Source organism: Vidua macroura, chromosome 2 (assembly GCF_024509145.1).
Source record: "Vidua macroura isolate BioBank_ID:100142 chromosome 2, ASM2450914v1, whole genome shotgun sequence".
NCBI classification, from domain to species: domain Eukaryota; kingdom Metazoa; phylum Chordata; class Aves; order Passeriformes; family Viduidae; genus Vidua; species Vidua macroura.
Genome location: NC_071572.1, coordinates 73,276,276 through 73,300,525, shown reverse-complemented (window position 1 = coordinate 73,300,525; position 24,250 = coordinate 73,276,276). Strand labels below are relative to the sequence as shown.

At 50.7% G+C, this 24,250-nt stretch overlaps 2 protein-coding genes and 1 long non-coding RNA gene across 5 annotated transcripts; 1 reads left to right on the top strand and 2 right to left on the bottom strand.

The window, feature by feature from the left end:
* Positions 1-11,246: 11,246 nt before the first annotated feature.
* GAPDH (glyceraldehyde-3-phosphate dehydrogenase) lies at positions 11,247-16,798 on the bottom strand. 3 transcript variants are annotated; one of them, XM_053969175.1, is made up of 13 exons: positions 16,603-16,798; positions 14,988-15,556; positions 14,422-14,465; positions 13,734-13,833; positions 13,492-13,598; positions 13,318-13,408; positions 13,034-13,149; positions 12,835-12,916; positions 12,547-12,698; positions 12,367-12,445; positions 12,054-12,137; positions 11,825-11,922; positions 11,247-11,550 (listed from the first exon to the last, which is right to left on the bottom strand). In XM_053969175.1, exons 1-13 carry the CDS (start codon positions 16,622-16,624, stop codon positions 11,481-11,483), a joined length of 1,614 nt encoding a protein of 537 aa, XP_053825150.1. In that variant the 5' UTR covers positions 16,625-16,798; the 3' UTR covers positions 11,247-11,480. The 3 variants fall into 3 exon arrangements, with proteins under 3 accessions (XP_053825150.1, XP_053825159.1, XP_053825164.1); XM_053969184.1 differs by having other exon boundaries at positions 14,988-15,520; positions 16,603-16,796; XM_053969189.1 differs by lacking the exons at positions 14,988-15,556; positions 16,603-16,798 and adding an exon at positions 14,785-14,832.
* Positions 16,799-17,024: 226 nt separating this feature from the next.
* LOC128802641 (C-type natriuretic peptide 2-like) lies at positions 17,025-19,396 on the bottom strand. Its single transcript, XM_053969201.1, has 2 exons — positions 19,189-19,396; positions 17,025-17,804 (listed from the first exon to the last, which is right to left on the bottom strand). The coding sequence occupies exons 1-2, from the start codon at positions 19,285-19,287 to the stop codon at positions 17,532-17,534; spliced, it is 372 nt and encodes a 123-aa protein (XP_053825176.1). The 5' UTR covers positions 19,288-19,396; the 3' UTR covers positions 17,025-17,531.
* Positions 19,397-19,469: 73 nt separating this feature from the next.
* Positions 19,470-23,741, top strand: LOC128802647 (uncharacterized). The gene is made up of 4 exons (XR_008435521.1): positions 19,470-21,234; positions 22,461-22,626; positions 23,236-23,456; positions 23,580-23,741. It is a non-coding gene; the product is annotated as an uncharacterized LOC128802647 (long non-coding RNA).
* Positions 23,742-24,250: the final 509 nt, after the last annotated feature.

The window sequence follows — 24,250 nt, the reverse complement described above, 5'->3', positions numbered from 1 at the left end:
CTTCGCTGGGTGTGGGCTCTCCCTGTGCTGCCGCGGGCGACGCGTGGCTTGAGGCAGGGCTGTCATCCATCAGACCCCAAGCCCACATCAGTGGGTCTTCCCCATGGGAGTCCCATCCCTTGGGCATGCCAGGTGGGACTGGCAGATGGGACAGTGGTGAGATCCCTGTGCTTAGAGCCACTGGCCCTCAACAGGCATTGGTGCTGCATGGGCTGCCTTGTTTTTAACCTGGAGCATCATCAATGCAGAGGCTGAAGGATTGAAAATGGAACTGATCCTGGCTTGTGAACCTCTTCGTGTTTCCTGGCCTCTTCTGCCACAGCAGGGCATCCCAGAGCACCTTCTTGCCTGCCCTCAGTCCCATATCCCACCTCAGTGTAACTGCAGTGGGGGATCCCCTGTCCCACCATCTCCTGTGGCATTTTCCTGGCTGGCTGCAGCACCTGCTCCTCTGGTGATGGTGATGGGAGGCTGGGGCCTGGCAGGGTGTCAGGAGGGAGTGAGCAGCCTCCAGAGAGGCAGTGTGATCACTGAGAAGTGGACACAGCCTGCACAGCCAAGGCAGGTGAAGCTCTGGAGAAAAAATGCTTCCCACTAAAGGTACTGAAGGGAAGAGAAAGTACATGGCAGTAGAGTTTTTGGATCATCGCTAAGATTAGGTATGGAAGATAAAATGGGGGCTAAGGGATGCACAAGAGTAGATGTGTAGATGTGGCCTGGGTGGCTGATGCTGCTGGGTGCTTGAGGTGGGAGCGCTGTGGCATCCATGCACTGCACCACAGTGTCCGTATTTGGGCAGGGTGAGGTGCTCTGCCCGTGCCTGCACAATGTGTTAAGGCATGTATTGGCATTTCAGCAGGGACTGAGCTGGTTAGAGCAGGCAGGGAGGCGAGTCCCTGCAAACGGCAGAAGAATTGAGCAGGAAACAGGAAATCAGGGCGCAGGTGGAGCACTGCTGGTGCTGGGGAATGGCAGTTCCTCAGTCTGTGGTCTGCTGCAGCTCCTGACTGCTGTCTTCACTCCTTGCAGGAAGTTGGGAAAGTGTTTCATGGGAGCAGCAGGGTGCTGGGAAGCAGTGGAAGCCCTGGCTGCCTGTGGGTGTGTGGGTAGATGGGAGGTGCGTGCCCCAGTGCCTGCCATGGCCCTCACCTCTGTGCCACCTTGTTCAACTGTTTCCATTTCTTTCCCTCTTCCCTCTTTATTTTTCTACCTAAAAGAACTAAAGCCAGTGGAAATATTTTACTATTTCAGTTTTCTACTTTCAAGTGATGATGTCTCACACACACAGTAGATCAGGAGTCACTTCCTATCCTGTCTGGAGCCTCTTCAGTTTCATGCAAATCCCCTTTCCTGTAGGCATCTTTGCACTGTTTTCAATCCTTTCTCTCCTGTGGAGAGTTCTGTGAGTGGCTGACAACTTCTGCCTTCCCCCGTGCATAATCCAGACATGCATACCTTTGCCTTGGTACTGCTTAAGGAACGCACAAGACGGCAGAGTACACACCCTGAGAGATTTCAGGAATGAAGCACAGAAGGACTGACATCTCTGCCTTGAGCAGTCATTGCCCAGAGGAGCAGCAGGTGCTAGACACCCGTGTCCCAGGACACGTGGTGACCCTGGTCCCACACTGCCTGCCCATTTGCAGTGAAACTGAAAATCTCTGCCACCCATGTGTGCAAGATGCTGTTCCCTGGTGAATTGTATCACCAGCAAGAGGCTCTATTCCCCCACCAGTCTGACAGCCTCCAAGATCTCTCCGGCAGGATATGGGGCATGGATCCTTTGCCTCAGCAATTCCTCAGTGTGGGAAGTGCAGCCCAAGGCCCCCGGTGTTAGCTGGGCCACCTACCTGTCCAGCAGTGGTGACTCCACATCTTTGATGCTGAAATGAGATATGGTCTCTCCATCTCTTGAGTTCTTCTCTGTGGACTCCTTTTCATTCTTTGGGGAGTGTGGAGCCTGCTTTTCTCCACCATGCACCCTGCTGGGAACTGTGATGTCTAGGAACTACGCAGTGCTGTGTTGCTTCTTGAGTCCCTAATGTCACCTCTTTTCCAGGACACCTCTTGGCAGTGCCTGCTCAGGAAGCAATATCAAGTCCTGTCTAGCTCACTGTTGGTGCATTAATGTGAATGTTTTATGCCCAAGAACAGTCTGAGCACAGACTGAATGGGGTTCCATGGCAGGATGCATCTGGGCAGTCCCTCTGCCAGCATTCAGCTCAGGACTGTGGCTGCCGAGTGCTGACCTCTTCAACATTTGTCCAAGACCATCCTTTTAGGATCATATCTCTGGACTTGCAAGAAGGTATTCCCACTGAATATTTAGGCAGACTGGTTCATCAGCTTCTTACCCCTCAGGAAAGTTGGAAGGAAGATTCTCCCTTGGGCAGGGAGAATTGGGTTAGAGATCACCTAGGGAAATGGGATATCCACAAATCCATGGCCCTTGTAGGGAAGCATCCACAATGCTGAGGAGCTGGTGAACACCATAGTGGTCATCTTTGAAAGATCTGACATCAGAAGAGGGGCCTGAGGCCTGGAAGAAAGCAAATGTCACCCCATTCTTCAAAGAGGCCAAGAAGGAGGACCCAGGAAACCAGTCAGCCAGTCAGCCTCACCTCAATGCCAGCAAGGTGATGGAGCACCTCATTCTGGAGGTTATCTCTAAGCCTGTGGAAGAAGGTGAGCAGGAGACTTGGCTTGAATTCACTAAAGGCAAATTATGCTTGACCAACATGATTGCCTTCTACCATGAGACAACTACCTGGATGAGGATGGATGAGGGCAGAGCAGGGGATATTGTCTGCCTCGACTTCAGCAAGACTTTCAATACTGTCTCTCACAAGATCCTCATAGACAAACTTAGGAAGTGTGGACTGGATGAGTGGACAGTAAGGTGGATTGAGAACTGGCTGAACAGCTGATCCCAGAGGGTCATAATCAGTGGCACAGGATCTAGCTGAAGGCCTGTTACATGTGGTGTCCCACAGGGTTCAGTACCACGCCCATCCTTGTTTAACTTACTCATCAATGACTTGAATGAAGGGTAGATGCTGTCTCACCCTGTTCATTGATGACACCAAGCCGGGAGGAGTGGCCAATACCCCAGAGTGTTGTGCAGCCCTTCAGAGGGACAGGTTGGAGGGATGCGCAGAGAGGAATCTTCTGAAATTCAGCAAAGGCAAATGCAGGTTCCTATGTGTGTGGAAAAATAACCCATGTCCCAGCACAGGCTGGGGGCTGACCTGCTGGGAAGCAGCTCTTCAGAGAAGGACCTGGGGATGTGGGCAAGAAGCTTTCCATGAGCCAGCAGTGTGTCTTGGGGGCAAAGAAGCCAGTGGTGTCCTGGGATGCATTAGGAAGAGCATTGCCAGCAGGACGAGGGAGGTGAGACTCCACTCAGCCCTGGTGAGGCAAATCTGCAGTGCTGTGTCCAGTTCTGGGCTCCTCCATCCACAAGAAACGTGGATCTCCTGGAGCAGGTCTAACAAAGGGCAATGAAGATCATTAGGTGAGGAGGTGCCTCATGAGGAAAGGCTGAGGGAGCTGGGCCTGTTTAGCCTTGAAAAGAGATGTCTGAGAGGGGACCTCATCAATGTCTATAAGTATCTGCAGGCTGGGTGTCAGAGGAAGGAGCCAGGTGGTGGTGCCAAGAAGACATGAGACAATGGGCAGAAACTGGAACACAGGAGGTTCTGCCTGAACAAAGGAAGAACTTCTTTACTGTGCACGTGTCTGAGCACTGGAGCAGATTACCCAGAGGGGTTGTAGAGTCTCCCTCACTGCAGATATTCCAGAACCGTCTAGAGGCAATCCTGTCCCATATGGTCTGTGATGACCCTGCTTGAGGAGAGGGGTTGAGACCATATTAGTCTAGTGGTGTAGTCCCTTCCAACCCTACCCATTCTGGGATTCGGACCAGGCCCACTGAACTGCTTGATGAATACTAGCAGATGTTCCCACAGAGAGGGTGGGGAGCATCACTTTCCTTGCACCTGACCACATGATGGGTGGGATGGTGCTTTACTTGCTTCAGAGGATTCAGGAAACCTAACCACTAAGTAGCCTACATCTTTTTCCTTGTGCTAAGTGAACCTGCACCCTCCCTTCACTCATTCCTGGATCCCATCTCTTTTAGATCGTATCACTGGAAGAGTCTGACTTGTCTGTCAAGTCAGTCAAGGTCCTGTATTTTCCACCCAGCACTCTTCTGCTGGAGGCACTTTGTCACTCATCCCGCATGACTTGCGGTGGTGTGAGTTAGCTTTCCCCATATCAGGATTCCTTGGATGGACCTAAATGCAATGCTGACAGCCTTCACCAGAACACCTTTGGATTCCAGCTAACCTGTGTTATTATTTTATTTATCATGTTTCTTAGTCAAGAGTTAAGAGAGGACAAAGCTGCATAGAAAGTCGTTCTTGTTTCTCCGTTTGATCTGGAAGCTTGACTTTCCTAACCCTTTTACCTTTGGCCATACTCTTTATATGTTTATTGTTGCTATGTCTCAGGTACCTGTGACATAGGGTGCCCCCAGAACTCAGAGGTGATGACCAAGTAGGTCAAGTACTCTGGCTGCAGGGAAGAAACCTCCTTTCAAGAGGAGAAGTTGGAATTAATGCAGAATGGTGAAGGTACTGTCTCATTGGAAATGCACGTGGATGATGCATGGACAGGCTCCTGAAAACATCTGGCAAGCCACCGCACATGGTGATTAATGCTAGGAGTGATGGTAAAGCCATCATGATCAAGCTGGACAAATGTCACAACATGATGGAAAGAGGCAGCATTTCCAGCTTTGAGAGCAGACTGCATCTGGGCTAAGTGCAAGAAGAAACAGAAATCATCAGGGTAGGAAGAAATGTAGTTAACTGATATTTTTAAGGGTCACAGCCATATGGTACAACTGCTAGATCAGTCTAACCTGTTGGATAAAGGAATAGGCAAGAGCCATTGTGAATTTGCTTTACAAGTGATGTTAAAAGTCATATTCACTCTAGAACTGATAGCCAAACATGCTCTGACGCACAATTTCATCAAGGCATTCAAGGGTCTTCTATAAATACTCCTGAATCCCCCCAAAAAACATGTTGATTTATTTTGTAAGTACCTCCCTGCTTTGCTTGACAAGGAAAATTGTGTTGTCAGTCGGAGACTTTGGCTTGGGATACCAAAGAATATGGTGTGCCAGGAGGAGTTTCTCATCAATTTACAAGTGATGGAATGCCCAAGTAAGGCAATGATTTTAGATGTCCTTATGACAGATGAAGATTGGTTTCAGATTGATGGTTGCCTAAGGACAAGGGATCAACCTTGATCAAGAGTAATAAACTGAGACATCAGCCAGAACAAAATGCCACAGCTGAGAACTGGGTGTTGTTCTGTAACTTTCCTTAGAGTGAAATGAGTGAACTTGCAGCTCGTGGAAAGAGTGGTATTTTTCCAGTTTTTCAAAAGGCTGTGATTTAGTAACATAAGATAACTTTCAGTGAGTGAACTTCCTTGAGTAAGTGGCCATGTGACAAAAGTACTTGGAAATAAGAATAAATAATAGAAATAATAATAAAGCTTGACCTACATTAACAAAAAATAATCCTTGTAACAACTACAGCAACTGTGGTTAGGAGAAAAGGAATAGAGGGACAACAGAATAATTCAGCTGTCTGAAAAGAGGTCTTGAGCTGCTCATATCACCTCAGAGAAAAATAACAATACTTGAATGTTTAAGGAACTAACATGCTGTTCTAGTTATAGTTAAAGAAAAAACAATCATAACAGTAATATTTTCTTTTTATTGGCTGAAATTGGGAAAATAATCAAAGCAAGGCAAAAAAAAAGAGAAGTACTCACCAGATAAGTCTGCTCTGTGTATGGAAAATGCAGAATGTGCTCAGAAGGGAATGATGAAGCACTTTCCAGGCAGTTAGCAATAAGGAGGATCCTTGACAGGATCTCCAGCTGAGTACTGTTGCAGTTCCAGGCATGGATGACCTGGAGCACACTCATATCTGGGTGCATGGGGTGCTGTAGGGAGGAACAAGCCCCCACACAAAACCTGAGGGTGCCTGGGGAGTTGGAGTGAGCAATGCTGAAAGTAAAGCACGGCGCTGTCGCTGCCTTCCTGCAAACGGTGTTTTGCAAAGCGCAGTAACCACGCTGAGAAAAAAGCACTGGCTGCTGAAATCCATGGTTTGCCGAGGTCAGTTTTTAAAAGCATCAGGGAAAACATTTAAAGAAAAGCCTGGGTGGATGGGCAAGCAAATGACGTCAGTGCTTAGTCTGACAGGGCATGGACAAAAGCCAATGAGAAACCAGTGGTGGGGGGAGGAGGCAAGAAATCATGAAGGAATGGAAAAAATCTGCAGTTTAAGTAATATTTATAGAAGGACAGGGAATTGACAGACAAAACTGGTACCATTTTTGATACGTAGAAATTATACAGACTCTCAAAAGGGCTAAATATCTCAGCCAAAAGTGCCAAGAGGCATTACAGAATATTTCTGAATAGGGTGAAAAGAGAGGTTCTGTTGCCAGACATATATAGCCATGCATAGATACATCCAAGAGCAATAAATAGTGACTGACCTTGTCTGGGAGAACAGCAGGGTTGGAAAGACCTAGGGAGCAGGGCTCATGTGCAAGTTGTCAGCCAGACACTGAAGATGTCTTTAAACATCTTTCATCCACATGTGACATTGGTGTCCTTTGTTCTGCTTTGCATCAGAAATTGGAATAGATGGATCAAAGACTCCTAACCATGATTCCAGACTGAAAAAAAATGTTTTGAAAGTGAAAAGTTTAGTTACTTTGCTCCTAAAAAGAAAGACAAGTGAGCATTTTTGCACAGTGCCTGAAGTCACTTCATGATGTTGGTCTAGATGGCAGTTTAATCAGGCTGCTAAAGGCATACGAGGATTCTGAGGAGATTGGGGAGCTGGAGGCCATGTGAGATTTGGTACTTGGTATCCAGCACCTAAACCAGTATCCAACTTGGCAACTAAAAAATGGAGATTGCAGGAATTACAAACCACCTTTTTTATTTTCCCCTTCTATCACAGGACTCGGACCAAGGTCAACAGAAGTTGCTCACTTGTTTGTTGGAGGTTTGGGCAATGTCAAAAGAGGGCTTTGGGGCCTGCATGTTGTATTTCTCATTTAGCAACCTTGAATTTCATCCAGCATTTTAATAACCCAGTCACTTGGTCACAAGATCCTTCTTCACCTTTCCACAGGCTCATTCAGGGCCGAATGTTTTGGGTCATTTTGCATAATCAACAACACCTTGGCATCCCATGCTCCATTTTTTTCTGAAAGTGTTTATTGGTGAGGCAGATGGCCTCAGATGCTGGCCACTCACATGCCTCAGCTGCAACCAGTCTTGCTGCAAGTTTTCAACCTGGAGAGAGTGGTCTTCCCTCTCCTCAGGCAGTTCTGTGAAATATTTTGCCAGCCTGTTTTTCCAAAATTCCACTGCTTTTCATCCTGGGGGGGTTGAGGTGAGTGGTGAATTACTTGCAGCACAGTTACCTACCTGTTCATCCATTTCATGCTGGAGACCACCTGAATCTCCCATGGGGTTTTGCTGCCCTTCATGTCACAGACATGTTCTCAAGTCCTGATGCTTCAGTTTTCAGTGGTGCCTTCATCTCATTGCTCCTGAGTAAAATCTCCTGTCTGGCAACACCTCAAAGCTCCTCTGACAGCAAAACATCAAGTTTACTTTTCATTCATGGACTTAAGCTTCCCTAATCACTCCCACGCCATCTTACGGCTTTTTGGCAGCTTTCTTATCTCCAAGATGCATTTGAAAGAGGTTTTCAGCCTTCCTTTTCTATTTGCCACATAGTCTCCTTTTTTTTTTTTTCCCTTTACCTTACTAATGCTCATTTACTAGTATTTATGGGTTTTTCTTTTGTTTTCATTCGACTACAGCTTCTGCTTTTTGACAGCTGCCTTTTCAAATCTTACACTGTGAAGTAGAACCCAGCACTGCTGTTCCTTCTAGGGAACACTTAATTAACTCCCTCAAGAAGATGATATTTCTGTAGTAAGGTAATATATGGAGGTAAGTCAGCTGTCCTAGAATAAGAGATTACATTCAGCTCAGAAGAGTAAGTAACAAATTACTTGTTTTTGCAGCATGTACACATTGTGATTGCCCAAAGGTAGGCAGCTTGGTTTTGATGAAATGTGAGCACTGCTGGAGCCTGCAGGGGTATTTGCATACCCTAAGTAATGAACCTGCATTTTGTGAATGGCATCAGTTATGAAGGAGGTTGAAACACCAACCTTTAAGATGTTTGTCTTTTGTAACTATGTCATAAGTCTTTCAGAGACCTGTATCTCCTCTTCCTTGCCCTGGTCTTGCCAATTGCTTTGCTTAAACATTGATTTACTTCAGAAGTAGATACAGGATGTTTTAATTGTTTTTCACTGTGCTTACAAGGTTACCATTTTGTTATGTTTTGGAGTGACTTTTCAAGTGAACTTAATTATTTTCCACATCTGCTCAAGCTGGTTTTCACTACGTGGCATCTTCCTTAATGCTGAAGTTTCATGCTGACATCTCAACATGAAGGTGGTCTGAGGACCTTTCTTGGGGAAGCAATACATATGTAGTAGTCTGTGCAAATGCCAAAGAAGTATAAAATAATTGCTCTAAATGTTCAAAGTTACCGTAAAACTAAATTTTTCTGTAACACCACTGCTAATTACCCTTAGTTGTCCTAAAAAAAGGAGAATAAAACGTAGAGCTTACCACCCCTAGAAATGGTTGGCTGCCCATGAGAGAAGCTGTCTCTTGGGTCAGCCAGAGAACTTTCCCAGGTGCATCCCTCTCCTACAATGGCTCTGCACAGTGAGCCCTGGTGCTTGGCCAGCCAAGGAAGGCAGAGTCAACCCCTTAGCCAGTATCCGTGTCTTTCTGTACCTTCCCCTTGCAAGGTGCTCACAAACCAGGATGGATTCTGGCTTGTGGCTGCTGCTTTTGGAGTTGGTTTGTCCTAGCAAAGTGTCACAATTGCTTTTCACTACCTTGCTGAATGAGAGCCTCTTTATGTGTGCCTGAGCACTTGCCTTGCCTGATCAAGCATTTCTATCTGCTTTCCATAACACTGTCAACAAACCTAGAGCTCCCCTACTTGGGGGAAAACGACTCTCCAGAGACAGAAGCAGCTGCCACAACAGATCTCCCATCTTTATTTCAATACCATCCACAGTCATATATGTCAATTTTGCAAACTGATGAAAAAAAATTACATGGATTTTTTTAGGTCAGGGTTGCAATTCTCAGACAGGCTGGCCACTGAGCTAGTTTCCGTCTGTCCAGAGGGGCCTTGCTGTGGTGCCATCTGTAGGCACAGTGTCTGGATGCAAAATAAGGATTTAGAAGAGCTGTGCATTTTAGGGAGGTTATATTAGAGAGAGGAAACCAAGCCCTCCAGGCAGTCCAAAAGCTGCATGACTAGTTTGCCACACTCACTCTCCCTGTTTCCATACAAGACCAACCATGTTTTAAACGCTGTGATTCCTGGCTTTCCTTGCCTCAATACCATATAATTTTTCTAGGAGAGATGAGATTGTAAACCAGTTGAAATAGTATTTGAAAACAGAGTGAACCTTTATTCGAGACATTCCCAGCAGCTGTTGGTCTGAGAGCACATACTCTTCCTCCACCCTGGGGCTGTATTACTTAAGAGCAATTTGATCTCAGGTTGGATAGGGCTGGTTCACGCTTGTTAAATAACAAGAATTCTTAGCTCTACCAATTTTTAGGTAGTCTTATCTTACTTAGGAAACATAAGGCTTTTTAGAAGCAGAAGTTGACTTGTAGAAATGTTCCAGCTTTTAACCCAGTTCAAAATATATTTTACATGGGAAAACAGGACATCCATCTTTCCCCCCCTTTAGATGTTTCAGTAGCCTCTCTGAACTTCCAGATCATCAAGAGGCGCTGACTGGCACACACACAATATGCAGGCAGCAGCACAACCATTCAAAGCACCCAGGCACAGCAATCAAGGACGGGATGGGACCAACCCAAGACTCATTTGTAATCTTGACAGGTCTCCAGGCTACACAGCCCCCCTAGCAGAAACCCAGCTCCACGGGAGGGCTGCCTCCAGTGAGCTCCAGCACCGTGCAGCTCCCATTTGATGCCAGTTACCTAAAGCTCCAATGATGGGGCCATTTGTGGTGTAATCCAAGTATTTTTGCTGTCCCATGGCTAACAAGCTGCTCAGAATCCCAGTTCCTATCCAGAGGCAGGTTATTCAACCTCTTCTCTTTGCAAAATAACTTTAGAGTCATTGCCCTCTAGTCCAGCAAACATTTAATTCTTACACAGCCCAAGTGCTAGAGATAAGCTGCTCTGGGAAACCATGTCCAGCATACCTTGATCCTGAGAGTTTAAATCCTCCAGCTTACGTCCTTGCAGCGTCCAGATCAGGGTCTAAAGCAGTCGGGGTCCGGACAACAGCTCCAACCATGCCTGCCAGGGAGAGAACACATCAGCCCTGAGATGCTAAATTAAGCTGCTAAAAATGGAGGGCCACGTGATTTTGTGCAGTGCATTGCTTATCTGTCCTGGTGCTCACAGGTCATGGAAGGCTCCGTCACTGCCCAGCAGCATTCATGCTTCCAGAACTAATGCAGGGAGGCAGAGGGCTGACACTCACCTTGCAGAGATTTGCTGCTCAGCAGCTTAACTGCAACTGCCCCCCCCTCCCCTTACGCACAGAATTAAGCCAGAATTAAGACTGGCCACCACCATACTGATGACGGCCTCCAACACGTCCCTAGGCAGCCATTTCCTCTAGGGCAAAAGCCAATTCATTTTAAAAGGTAAAAGCAAGTGAAATACCCGCCTTGTAATACCAGGGAGTATCTTCCTTGTCCCCCACTGAGGCAGGGGAAGAATTAATTTGTTTCTTGTGCCCCTTGACCAAACCAAATGTATGAGTCATCTGCTCAGCACTTTTACTCTGCATGCACCCATCAGACAAGCAAATCCAGAACTAGGTGGATGGAGCCAGAGCTGCTTTCCATCCTACCACACAGGAACACAGCCCTGCACACCTCATTTTGGCTCACAGGCTGGACTCTCCCACGTGGAACAAGCAGCTCAGTAGGCTGCACTCCCCAGCTTTTCACTGCAGCTCGCAGAGACTGTGCCATGCAGGCACCTGCAGCTGCTCATTACATACATGGCCCCCTCCCATCTCCCCCTGATAGACAGACAAGGCTTTTCAGATGGTGATCACTTTTATTGATGTAAGGTGGTACACAAACAGATCAGTTTCTATCAGCCTCTCCACCTCCCCCAGGCTCGGGGAGAAGTTGGAGGAGTGGGGGAGACAAGGGAACAGAACTGGCCTCTCACTGCAGGATGCAGAGCTAAGCGGTGGTGAACAAGGGCAGGGGCTCCAACAAAGGAGAGTCCTGCTTCCCTAGGCAGCAGGGGGGGCTGTGTGCTCGGCTTACTCCTTGGATGCCATGTGGACCATCAAGTCCACAACACGGTTGCTGTATCCATATTCATTATCATACCTGGGGACAGAAAACAAGCGCTGTCATGGCTGACTCATTTCTCACACCCCTTCTTCGATTCCTCCTGCTCCACTGCCCCATCCCACACAAGTGAATTCCCATCTACCCTCTGGAGGGAAGGAGGCAGCTACAGTAATTTCAGATAAGAAGCAATCTCACTCCATGGTGAGACTGGAGGTCTGTGTATCCACCTGGATCACCAGTGGTAACCAACAGGACACCGAAGTCTGCAACCTGTCTGTGCCAACTCCCACATCCCCAGGGCTGCACCTACCAGGAAACCAGCTTGACAAAATGGTCGTTCAGTGCAATGCCAGCACCCGCATCAAAGGTGGAGGAATGGCTATCACCATTGAAGTCACAGGAGACAACCTGAAACACAAGAAATTGTAATGCATATGGTTGCCCACAGTCTCTACTCCAAGTGCCCAAAGAGGATCCTGGTAAAGCTGCTGACAACAGCCTTTTAGAAAAATGAGGCCAAGAGAGCAGGCATTCCTCACCTGGTCCTCTGTGTATGCCAGGATGCCCTTCAGGGGCCCATCAGCAGCAGCCTTCACTACCCTCTTGATGTCATCGTACTTTGCCTGAGGAGAGACAGATCCAAGATGATCAGATCCCAACTCACACAAAATGTCCACTGGGGACAGGGGAGGGAGGAGACACACATGGGAACACCCTAGCAGGTGATCTTTTCACAAAGATCTCATCTTCAGGACAAGATGGATGCAGAGAGGGCAATTCCAGGTCCAATGCAGAGCTTAGAGGAAGAGGGGCACATCTGCAAGTTGTTAGGACCTCAGCCACAACACTTACTGGTTTTTCCAGACGGCAGGTCAGGTCCACAACAGAGACATTAGGGGTTGGCACACGGAAAGCCATTCCAGTAAGTTTCCTGTGAGAGACACAAGTCAGTAAGGAACAGCATCTGGCACTCCTCTGCCAGCCTAGGAATGTTCTGCCTCCTCCTGACACCTGAGAAGGGATAACACTCACCCATTGAGCTCAGGAATGACTTTTCCCACAGCTTTAGCAGCTCCAGTAGATGCTGGGATAATGTTCTGAGCAGCACCTCTGCCATCCCTCCAGAGCTTCCCAGAGGGCCCATCCACTGTCTTCTGTGTAGCTGTGATGGCATGGACAGTGGTCTGAAGAAAGAGCACAGGAATAAGAACACAGCCAATACACTCCAGAAAGAGCATCCCAGCTGACACAGATACTTTCCCTCTCGCACGAGGGGATCTGTGGTAGATCAGCCTCCTCAGCACCAAGCTGCAGACCTACCATGAGACCCTCCACAATGCCAAAATTGTCATGGATGACCTTGGCCAAGGGCGCCAGGCAGTTAGTAGTGCAGGAAGCATTGCTGGGGTAGAGAGATAAAAGGCACATCAGCCAGAGGCAACACTTCCACTGAGGTGAAGTGAGACCCCTGGCAGCTGGTGAGAGCTCCAGGCCAGAAAGCATGCTCCTCTCTCCTTACCTGACAATTTTCAGGGACTTGTCATACTTCTCATGGTTGACACCCATCACAAACATGGGAGCATCAGCAGAGGGGGCAGAGATGATCACACGCTTGGCACCACCCTTCAGGTGAGCCTGGAGAGAGAGATAAGAGATTACATAACTCAGGATCCTTCCAAGCTTGCTTCTTCAGATCTCTTCTCCTTCACAGCCCTATCTTGAGCAGCTCTGTACATGGTGGTGTGCCCAACAGGCAGAAAGCAGCACTATCCCTTCTCTCCTATGCCTCCGTGGCATACTCACCCCAGCCTTCTCCATGGTGGTGAAGACACCAGTAGACTCCACAACATATTCAGCACCAGCATCTGCCCACTTGATGTTGCTGGGGTCACGCCTAAGGAGGGACAAAATTTTATGAGCTGCTCCATGAGACAACTGCTTTCAATTTCCAGAGGAGCAATGGGGAAAGATACTCACTCCTGGAAGATGGTGATAGCATTCCCATTGATGACAAGTTTCCCATTCTCAGCCTTGACAGTGCCCCGGAAGTGGCCGTGAGTAGAGTCATATTTGAACATGTAAACCTAATAAAGAGAGGGGGAGCAGAAGGTCAGGCACCCAGGCTGCCATCATCCTCTAACACCCTGGGAAGTTACCAGAACAGATCCAGAGGAGCCCTACTCAGAAAGGCCCAGAGGGGGCACTGCAAAGCAACTCACCATGTAGTTCAGATCAATGAAGGGATCGTTGATGGCCACCACTTGGACTTTGCCAGAGAGGACGGCAGCCCGGGTGACCAGGCGGCCAATGCGGCCAAATCTGGAGAGAGAAAGACACGGGTGAGGAGGTGCAACAGAGAAGCAGCCCAGCTGGGCATGGGAGGCAGTCCTTGGCAGCCTTCCCTCGGAATCATCAGCTGCTCCCTGGCCGGTAGGGCGGGAGGGAGCCCTGCAGCTCGTCCAAAGGCAAGGCACCCCGGTTAAAGATTAAGAACGACCCCCGCCCCAGAAAGGTCAATCGCTAAATTTACTGAGAGCCCCGGGGATCCGGTTACTCCTCGGCCCGGCACGAGAAGGTCACAGCCCCGGGGCCACCATCGACACACGATCCACTGAGAGACCTTTTGGTGGGGGGCTGCAGGGATCCCCGGGAATGGGGAGGGAAACTGGGGCAGCCGAGCAACGGCAGCCCCTTCCGGAGTGAGTCACCCCGAATCCGAGGAGAAATGAGTCAGCAGCACCGCTCTGTGCCCCGGGGGGCGCCGGCGGAGCGGGACCGGCGGGATTCAACCTCTCCCTCATCTTCCCCCCGCGCCCTTGAGGCGACCTTGCCGCTCCCCCCCAACCCCCCCCCCCACCCCCCACCCCCACCAAAATCCCTGCTGGTCCCGTCGGCCCCGGCACTCACCCATTGACTCCGACTTTCACCATCTTTACCGCTTCGGGATGTTCCTGCGGGCAGAAACCACCAGTAGGGGCATGAGGGGAACCGGCAACAGCCACCCTCGGCAGTCGCGCCCTCACCCGGCGCCGTTAACGTCTCGCCTGCGCCGAGGGGCGAGCGGGCATTGGGGGGGAGGGGTGGCGGGAGGCGAGGAGAGCGGGCGAGCGGGGGCCCGCGCTCCAAGCTAGCCCCACCTCCCCGGGCGATCACTCCCCCGCCCCGGGCGATTAACCCACCTGCCCTCCCCCCCCCCGCGACAACTATCCGCCCCCTCCTCCTCCTTCGGCGACCATCTCCCCCTTACACCCCTATCCCTCCTCGCCTCACCGCCCCCCTTCACGCCGCCCCCGCCATTTTGCGCCGCCTTTGTGCCCGTGGGCCCCGCCGCCACGCGGCTCCGCTCCGCCCGGGGGCTGCCGCACCCCCTGCCGGTGGGCGGTGCGCTTGTGTGGGGAGAGGGCTCTCACACGCCCACCCCCCCGCCGCCACCGCTCTCTCCCCCCGCGCATCTCCCCCGCCCCGCCCGTTACCTGCTGCCTCCGAACCGCCCGGCGCGCAGTGAGGAGGTGGCGCAGCGCCTCTCCGCCGCCCTTTATAGCCGCGTGAGGGTAGGGCGGGGGCCCGCCCCGCCGCGACGCCGTCGAATGGCAGCGCGGGGGCCGGACCGGGCTACGTGCGCCCGTGCTGCGGGTGCGGCTGCCGAAGACCCCCCCTGTTTCCCCCGCCCCGCCGCCCCCCGTTAACAAAGGCCCCGCTCTGGGAACGGAGAGTCGGTAGCGATCACCCTCCCGTCGAGCCACCCCAAGGGGGTTGGTGGTGCTGGTGGTGAAAGATGCACCGGTCCTTGCGGGGAGGTGTCCCCAGAGTGGGGATGAACAGATGCACCCCTGCCCGAGGAGGCGGGGAGGGTGATAGCCGGTCACGAGCTGCTCCCGCCGGGCTCGCTGCTGTTCCGGAGGATGGTATGCGCTGCTTCCACCTGGTAACAAAGGGCAGATAGCCACCCGCCCCGGCTGCAGCCTGTGCCCAATTGGATGGAGTAGTATCCAGTATCCGAAGGGACCTACAGGGAAGCCGGAGAGGGACTCTTCGTCAGCAGCTGTAGCGATGGGAAAAGGAGTAATGGGTACAAATTGAAAGGGAGGAAATTTAGGATGGATATTAGGAAGAAGTTCTTCACTGTGAGGGTGATGAGGTACTGTAACGCGTTGCCCAGGGAGGCTGTAGATGGCCCAACCATGGCACTGTTCCAAGCCAGGCTGGATAAGGCCTTGAGCAACCTGCTCTAGTGGGAGGCGTCCATGCACGTGGCACGGGGGTTGGAACTGGATAATCTTTAAGGTCCATTCCAACCCCTTAACATTCCATGATTCTATGGCTGCAAGGGTAAGGGACTGCAGGGATGCTCAGGTCACCCAAGGGAGCAGCAGATCTCCAGGCGTCCCCCCACACCCCCCGGCACGGGAGGTACTGTCTGGGAGTTCTCCCGCCTCCAAGCTGCCACCCCCCTCTGAGTGGGCTTATCCAGGCGTGCTCTGGACGGGGCCCCTGGCCGGGCGCTGCCCCAGCAGGCCACGGGCTGCAGCGTGAGCACCACGTTAATGAGGCACTGCGGCATTGCTGCCGCTGCCCGCGGGACGTGACGGCGGAAATCCTCCTCGTCTGCCGCCTCGGCCCGCCTTCCCTGCCTGCCTGCGAGGAGGAAGCGCTCTTGGCATGGCCGCTGTCCGGTGTCCCGCCCCCCATGCTAGGCTCCCTCACCGAGCCCTGCCGCCTCCGTCCCCCGGCTCCGTGCGGGGCAGGTGCGGCGGGACAAACCCGCCTTAGGTACAACGCCCAGAGCACGCACAAATCCTGAATCTCCCATCCCGGAGGAAGGTGTGGGAACAGTGGGGATGCAAATCTGGACTGTCAGAGCAGGTGGGGGTGGCGTGAGCTGGAATATCCCTCTTGCTGCTCGGCTGAGCAGGGCTTTGAGGATAAGGGAGGGGGGTGGGCAGGCCGGGGGAACCACGCAGTTACTGGGGTGGGGGACAAGAGAGGGGTCATGCAGCTCAAACGTAACCCTACTCTCCTTAAACCACTGCTATTCCCGGTGCTGCTGAGGGGCTGGTGGCTAAGTTTAGACCCAGCTGAGGTTACAACCTTTTCTTAAAGGCCAGGACATGGTGATGGCTCGCGGGGCACAGCAGCAGGGCTACGAACTCGTGCCGGGTTCGGTGGTGCCCGAGCCGCAGCCCACCGAGGCAGGCTCTCGGGGGAAGCTTCCGCGCTAACAGGAGGCCCCGATGTTTTTTCTGGCGGGGGCAGAGTGCGGCCGGGGTGAGCAGCGCGGCCCTTGTTCCCGGTCGATACCTCACCCGTGTCCGCCCCCCTGGCCGCACCGCGCCGCAGCCGCGCGTGCCGCACGCCCCACGCGGAATGGCGGCGGCGCCGGCAGGGCCCGGCACTGCCCCGCGCGTGGGGCCGGGGGCGCCGGGCGGGTTCTGACACCGCCTCCCGCCCGCCCCCCGGCCGGGGGCAGCCACCGCCGAGCGCGGACGCGGTAAATTAGTACAGCTTGTTTAATGAGAGAGTCCTCAGGCACGGGGAGCAGGGAGGGGCTGCCGGCGGAGCGGGGATTCAGCGTCCGCGGGGGACAGCTGCGGAGCCGGGCAGCTCCTCCTCGTACCGCCGCGCCGCTTCCTCGCTGCCGCAGCCTCCCATTTTCGGGGCGGGAGCTTCAGGGCTTCGCGCAGCGGTGTGCCGTGCTGGTTCCCGAGCCGATGCTGGTTACCGAGCCCTGCAGGTTTCCGAGGCTGGGTGCCCTCCAGCTGCGGAGAAGCGGGCCCGGTGAGCCGCCCAGCGGCGTCCCGCCCACCTGCTCTCGCCCCTGCCGGGCCCCAGCACCACGCCGGCAGCACGGGGTGTCCCCGGTCCCGGACTTTGCCCCGGCAGCTGGCAAGTGGTGGCCCCACAGCCTGATCCGCTGCCCCATCCCCTCGCTGTCTGTGCACTCAACTCTGCCCTGAACTTCCCTGCCCGCTCGCTCGAGCCCACATTCTTATCCCTCTCACCTCGGAGGCCCTCCAAAGCTAACACCCCAAACCACTGAAGGTCCCGATTCGGTCCAGTTTCAGCCCGAAGCAACCCCTGGGCATGGCCTTCCAGGCCCAATCTCCAGGCAGTGCCCACTTGCGAGTGGACAGGTTCTTGCGCCAGAGGGATGGACGGGCAGCTCTAGCCCCAGATGGGAGGAAGGGGAGAGTAGAAGAGAGCAGCTGAGGACCAAAGCTGGACCCCTCCTTTGTGTCCTCTTCGGTCAGTGTGGACTCAGGCTCCAGGGGCAGCAATCGTGAAAGGAGCATCTGGGATAAACGGAGGAGAGCGGGGTGATGCCTGTGCTTCTGGTGATAAGCCTTGTACCCCCTGGTACCCCACTGCCCATGCCCTCCTGAGGGCTCAGGCAGGACGTTAAAGTGATGCCTACTCACAGCACTGTGCCTGTGACATTGCATCCAGACACGGGGAAGGGCTTGACCAGCAGCTCCCACTGTCTGAAATGACTTTGTCGTCCAAAACAGCAGGCAGACAGCTGCTGTGAGCTCTGCCTGTGGGCAGATTGCCCTACTCTTGTAAAACCATACACACGTCCTGCCCTGCCCCAGATTTGGAAGGTAACTCTTCAGTCCTTGCTCCTTTTATAGATGCTGAGCATCTCTATGTGCTCAGGCTGCTGTGTACTACTTCATTTTTCCAGAAGGCTGCTGGGAAGGGTGGTCCTGACTCAAATACCTGATAAAGATGAGGGAGAGGCAGGAGCAGAGCAGGTGTGAGGAAGAGGGACTCCCCGTCTGCTGGAAATCCTCTAGGTTAGCTGTTCTGACTGTAAACCCTCAGCACTGCTGGGAGACAAGGGCCAGGGGGTGTGTTGGGTGCAGTGGAGGCATGGCATTGCTGCCCACAGAAGCAGCCTGCAGGAGCCGTTCTACATCTGTCTCTCACATGGATGCTGAGCTAAGGCTGAGGATGCCTTTGTGCAGCTCTTTGTGGTAGCAAGTTAACTGAAGCGGACACAGGCATCCTCAGCAAGGAGTGAAAGTGGTGAGTCATAGCAGGATCAGTCTTGTGATTTTAGTTCATGTCCTGACTATTTCCCTGTGACTTTCCCAGGGTATGTGATGGCAAGGTGCTGGGGCTCAGGTTAGGGTTTGGGTAAGAGGGAGCTGGCTAGATTGGAAAGTCAAAAATATTATTGCTGTAATTGCAAAGGATAAAGATTTACTCAAGTGAAGAAGCCCTTAGTTGGCATCCTGACAGGGCTCTTGGCCTTAAAGACGATATTTAAAAGGGGTAATACTGAGCTTAGGAGCAAAACTCCTGGCTGTTAGGATGCGTCTTCCCTCTGAAATATCAGAACCAGAACCATAATGAGAGACATGACTGTAATATCTGGTGGCTGCTGACACAGAGTGGGCTTAGAAAGGACCAGGCCCTTCACTGTTAAAAGCTTTTACAGAGCACTAAAAAGCTTTTGTCTCTTTCCTGTCTTGAAATGCTTGTGCTCCTTAGGGACTGGATTATAAAGTCACCCTAGAGCTGAGGCTGATGAAGGGGAGAGTGCAACAAGAATAGACAGCAGCCTTCTTGTATTTGGAATTTGGGACCACCTCTCATTCGAGGTTCAAACACAACCTCCCTCCTCCCCTCCCCTCCTGAAATCAACCTCAGCTCTGTCCCACTCCCTCCTACCTGTAGCCTCTGTCCTGGTAAGGACACAGTCTGAACGCTGGCAGAGAGCAGAACCAAGAAGAGGAAAAATGAGCAAGGCCACGACCGAAGCCCCAGCATCTTCTTAGCCCAGGGCTGTTGGGAGGCAAGGCAGGACTTGCAGCATCCGTGTAGGATGTGGTCCCTAGCCCCTCTCTGCCTTTATAGCTTTGATTCTGGCAGGCAACTGGCCCCAGCTCCCTGCTGAACCACCCCCTGGAGCTCCTTAACCTTTCAGCCCTTTTGTCCAGGGTGATATATTTCAGGGTGAGCTCAGCAAGACCCCTTCCTCTAAAGAAAAAGGACACAAAGGTATTTACTGAGTGTCTGGGAAGACAAATGTGAGTTGAGCTGCTGCTGGCCAGGACCTGGAGGTGTCTGTCAGGGTCAGGGACAGGGTGACACACTGAAACACATCCCAAAAGGAGGATATTGAAGGCTGCATTGTGTAGGAATATTGAACATATTCCTCATAGGTAGAGTGCTGTTAATGCTATTTCTCTGATCAGTGTGAGCATGAACTGCAGCTAAATTAGAGGTAGGCACACTGCTGGCTGCACAGAATGGACACAAATTCAGGTCCGTGACAACACAGGCCTGTTTTTAATATTTCTAACTTAGTGAGACAGTTGGGCTGGGAATGAAGAGCTCCTGCTGCAGAAGGTGGATGAATTTCAGTACTATACAGAATTTGTAGCAGTTACAGGAGTGTGGGTCTAGTAATATTAGCATATAATTTGCGGCTGTCTGTCCCAAGTCACCATCTGGAGGACTGGGCTGAGTTTCCAGAGGAACCGTCACAGAAAAGAGCTTGTTGAGACTCAGCTTGCACTTTGTCAAGCTCAGGCACACAATGGGAGCAGGATAGCAAGAAGCAGATTCCTACCTCCTAAATCTTCTGGCCATTAGTTCCCCCCACTTTGTTTACCTCTTCCATTTTACTGTAGTTTCTCACCAGCTGAACAAGGCAATGAGGTCACTGTTTAGAGATCAGGGTGCAGAAGTCAGCCTGGGTATGAAGGCAGAAACTAATCAGCAAAGTTTGTCAGGGGAGAGGAATGGGGGGACTGTACCCCAGTACAGGATTAGCAGTGTGCTGTTAATAACACGCCGAACTTCCCTTTGTTCAGTACTGTTGCACAAAACAGTCAGGTGAGAATTCGACAGAACATGTTCTTCTGCCTGCTTTTATTTTTTTTCAAAGAAAGAAGAAAATTAGAAAAAGGTCTTCTCCAGAGATAACATAAGTCACAGTTCAGATATTTGCTCTGTGTCTCCTTCCCTCCTTCCCTCCCTTTCTTTCTTCCAGGCATTTTGCACTTGCAGATGCAAGTTTGTAGGTCCATTTCTTCTCTGCCCAAGGAGATAGAAAGTTCTACAAACCTTTTGCATCCAGTCCTTGAGAAGTGAGTAGGGCCCTTCAGTCTGGAGCACTGATGCTGGAAGCAGTGCTTTGCACAGCTGTGGACATACAATTTTGTTAACTCCAGCTGATGGCTGCAACCCATGGTTGGTGCTGTGTCCAGAGCAATGTGATGCTCTAGTGACATTCTGACATTCCTGTCACCCTGTCACCTGGGCAAGCACATGGAGGGGCTCCCAAGGTCCCACCAAGACATTTTGTGGGAAACAGGATTACTTTCATACCAACCTTTGAATCTACAAAGCAGAGGGGACTGCTGGGGACATGCACCCTGCATGGGCATTTGGATGTGGTGCCTGGGCACAAATGGGGTACAGGATGTGTGTGCACAGCCAGCCCCTCCTTGTGCTGGATGCTGTGGCGTAAGGAGTCCTGTGGTGTGAAAGTTCCAGAGGGATGGAAAAGAAAGGAAGGACAGGAAGTCAGCACATGTTCATGCTGCATGCAAGGTGTCCCAGAGGATGCTGTTCTGTACTTCCCAGTCACATATGGCTGTCCAGAAAGAGCTGAGTCACTGTGCTTGAGCACTCCTGCTGCCGGCAGGAGCAGCTCCGCTGGAACACGCTGGTTACATGAGTCAGAGTCACTCCTTTCCTGAGTGAAAGGTAAGTGCAAAAGCAACAATGCTTTGGTTTTGATATGAAATGTAGCAGCAGTTTGATCTGGCATCCCTTGAATGAGGTGGCCCCCATACTGCAAGAAGAATGCCAGAAATGTGTTTGCAACTGCTCCACAATTCCAGTTCACTTGCACAAAGACTGAGCCCTGCAGGGGTGGACAGGCTCTGAGAACTCAAATGGCAAGTGCTCTCTTTGGGTTCAGCAAGAGCTGGGGCTGCAAGAGGGAAAGAGCCATCACTCTCCCATATCAAACAAGAAACTTCAGAGACTGCAGAAAATTTGCATATTTTCTTGCAAGTTCTTGCAAATCCAGCAAAGCCTGGATAAAATGCAGGTGCTCAGTGACTCAGGTGCTGTGATGTTGCAGCTGCTCCATGTCCCAGATCCTTGCTGGGACTGCAGTAGAACTGAATAGTTACTTTGACATATCCTGGCAATGACTGTGAAGTGAAAAGGCTTTGGCAGGCAAGTCCTCAATTGCCCCAGTTTTCTCAGACTCAAATAGGTTATTGTCCTTTTTTCCTCTCTGATGCTAACAAGTTTCCTTTATAAAAACCCTTCCCCCTTGGGTGCTGGGGCACTGACTCTAGGGCTTGCAAGACCAGAAAAGTGGTCTGTTGCTGAATCACAATCAGCCTTCTACAGTTGCTTGTATAGGAAAGGAGCAGGACAACTGGAGACTGGGAGATCTGGGAACTGAGCGAAGTACCCTGAGGGAACACCCCTTGGCCCAAGGTGATAGAAAGGGAAGATGGTTGCTGCAGGCTCTAGAAGTGTACAATATTCACATTATTCCACTGGTACCATTTGTAGGAGTTCAGAGCAATCATGGTCAGGAGTCCCCAGAGAATGGAAACACCATTGATCTTGGCACTGAGTAATCTCACTGCCTCAGGAGCAGGGGAGTGGGATTACTCCTTTGGCAGTGATTTATGGTCATTGTGGCAGCCACCAAAATATATGTTTGTGTGGAACAGAAGAGCAGCAAGTATCTTCTTAAGGCTGTAGCCACTGTATAGCTGCCCAAACCCCTCCTGAGTTTTGCCTCATCTTTCTTCAGGACTTTCTTCGTCCATGACACAGGACAGCTAATTCTTCTGGTATCAGGAGAGGACAGTGAGGAGAGGAGGGTGCTCCACCTGAACAATGTCCAATCAGAAAGCGACCAATCAGAGCTCTCACCCACTGACTTCTCACTCCCACTTGCCCAGGCAGCACAGCGTCTGAGACTGAGCAAAGGACAGACTGCAAAGCAGTGAAGGAGCCAGCATATCAGTCCAGTCACTGATTGCCAGACCCTCCTTCCAGAAGGGTGACTGTGTGGATCTCCTGAAGGAAAAAGTTCAACCACTTGTAGTAGAGAAGTATGGCCTGAAGGTGAGCCAATGCTTAAAAGTTTTATGGCCACCTCACTTCCTCTATCCACCCATTCATATCTCCCCTACTGTAGCATTAGCAACATATTATCTCACAAGATTTATTGCTTGTAAAACCTTGAGCCTGGGCAGACATCCATATATGCTGTCCTTTTTTTATTCCTGTATGTGAGTATCATACCCTGTGGGTGGTGAGGGAATCACGTATGGTGTGCATGACTCTGTGCTGTATTTACTGTCAATGCTGTAGCTGCTACCTTTGCCTCCTGGAGCCTTCACTGAATATTTTATCAGGAAGGAGGGGAGAAGGACAACATTGCTGTAGCTTTCTGATCTTTGTATTTCATGTGATTGTCCTGAGGCTACTGGCATGCTCTGGAGTTGGAGCATATCTATACTGGTATTTGGCTATTAGGATAGTGGCAAGTGGGCAGGTATTTTCACTGAATCATGGGACTCAAGTGAGGTGTTTATAAATACACCTGTTACCCCATCATTCCCCACTTTACTTGTTTCTGGAAGCATTTAACCTGATTATGGCCATTCAGGTATGCTCAGGTTAGTGCACAGCTATGCACTTCCTAATGATTGTTTTTTTTTTTTTTAATAGGGATGAAAATAAGCTACAGCAGCTACTTCTGCAGCCAGAACAGAAGGGAACTGAGCAGCATGCTCTACTTGCTGGGTGAACCCAGGGTGACCACAACTGTGGGAAGGTGGTAGAGCCTCAGAGACAGAGACTACAGATCTCCGGGAACCAGTGGAGAGGAGGAGCACCCTTCCCATTCCTGCCCAGCTAGTGACTAGTTTGCTTTCTAGGCAGCTGACAAGGTAAGAGGAAATATTTCTGTAGTAAGAGCTCTGGGACAAATGCCAACCTGCCTCTAGACAGAAGGTTAAAGGTTATTTATGTGATTAACACAGAATCTAATTTAGGGTACTTCATGTTCACAGGGCAGTTTAAGGAGTGCCGGGACTGACTTGAAAACTGATGTGGCATTCATGAAAGAAAAAACCCAAGTGCTAATTTTACTTGAAACATAACTGGATTTGCAGCAAATACATTCCAGAAAGCAGTAAGACAATCAAGGGTATCAGTATACTTAGTAACTTATCAAATTAGCATTATTACAAGTTACTTCTAAAGTTTTAGTGTTGGATTGGTTTTGGTTTTTTAGCTTTTAAAAGATGTATTTTTTCTATGAACTTTACCTACTGTTTATTGAAGTGCTCTAGTCTAAGTTAGCCTTTCTCACTCTTTCTCCTCACACTCCACTCCCTGAACACTTCTCTGATGAGATATGCACAAGAAAAAGATGCAGGTACCTTCACCTCAAAACCCTTGGCTTGGCTTTATAGGATAAGAGCTTCAAAAAGCATGAAATATAAAAGGGCCTAAATCCAGCACCACTGCACTGGTCCTGTGATAAAATCTGAACAGTGTAGTATAAAGCACATACAAAATAAGAAAGGAATGAGCATTTTGTACTCTGTGGGTAGTTTGGCTCTTCTTAGAAAGACTTTCTTCCAAAGATTTTTGGTTTTTTTTTTTAATTTTAATAAGAGCAGCTTATTCTCATCTGCAAAGTCAGGGCAAAATCAGTCCAAGTGGCAACTATGTTCAT

What these genes read in the sequence shown, in the direction of transcription:
- GAPDH (XM_053969175.1), bottom strand. Translation starts at nt 16,624, where the DNA reads ATGTCCTGGCCTTTAAGAAAAG. An exon ending in GTCCTGGCCTTTAAGAAAAG is followed by an intron (nt 15,557 to 16,602) that starts GTTGTAACCTCA and finishes CCATCGCTACAG; the next exon opens with CTGCTGACGAAGAGTCCCTC. An exon ending in GTGAAAGTCGGAGTCAATGG is followed by an intron (nt 13,834 to 14,421) that starts GTGAGTGCCGGG and finishes TTCTCTCTCCAG; the next exon opens with ATTTGGCCGCATTGGCCGCC.
- LOC128802641 (XM_053969201.1), bottom strand. Translation starts at nt 19,287, where the DNA reads ATGCTGGGGCTTCGGTCGTGGCCTTGCTCATTTTTCCTCTTCTTGGTT. An exon ending in TACCAGGACAGAGGCTACAG is followed by an intron (nt 17,805 to 19,188) that starts GTAGGAGGGAGT and finishes CGTTTATCCCAG; the next exon opens with ATGCTCCTTTCACGATTGCT.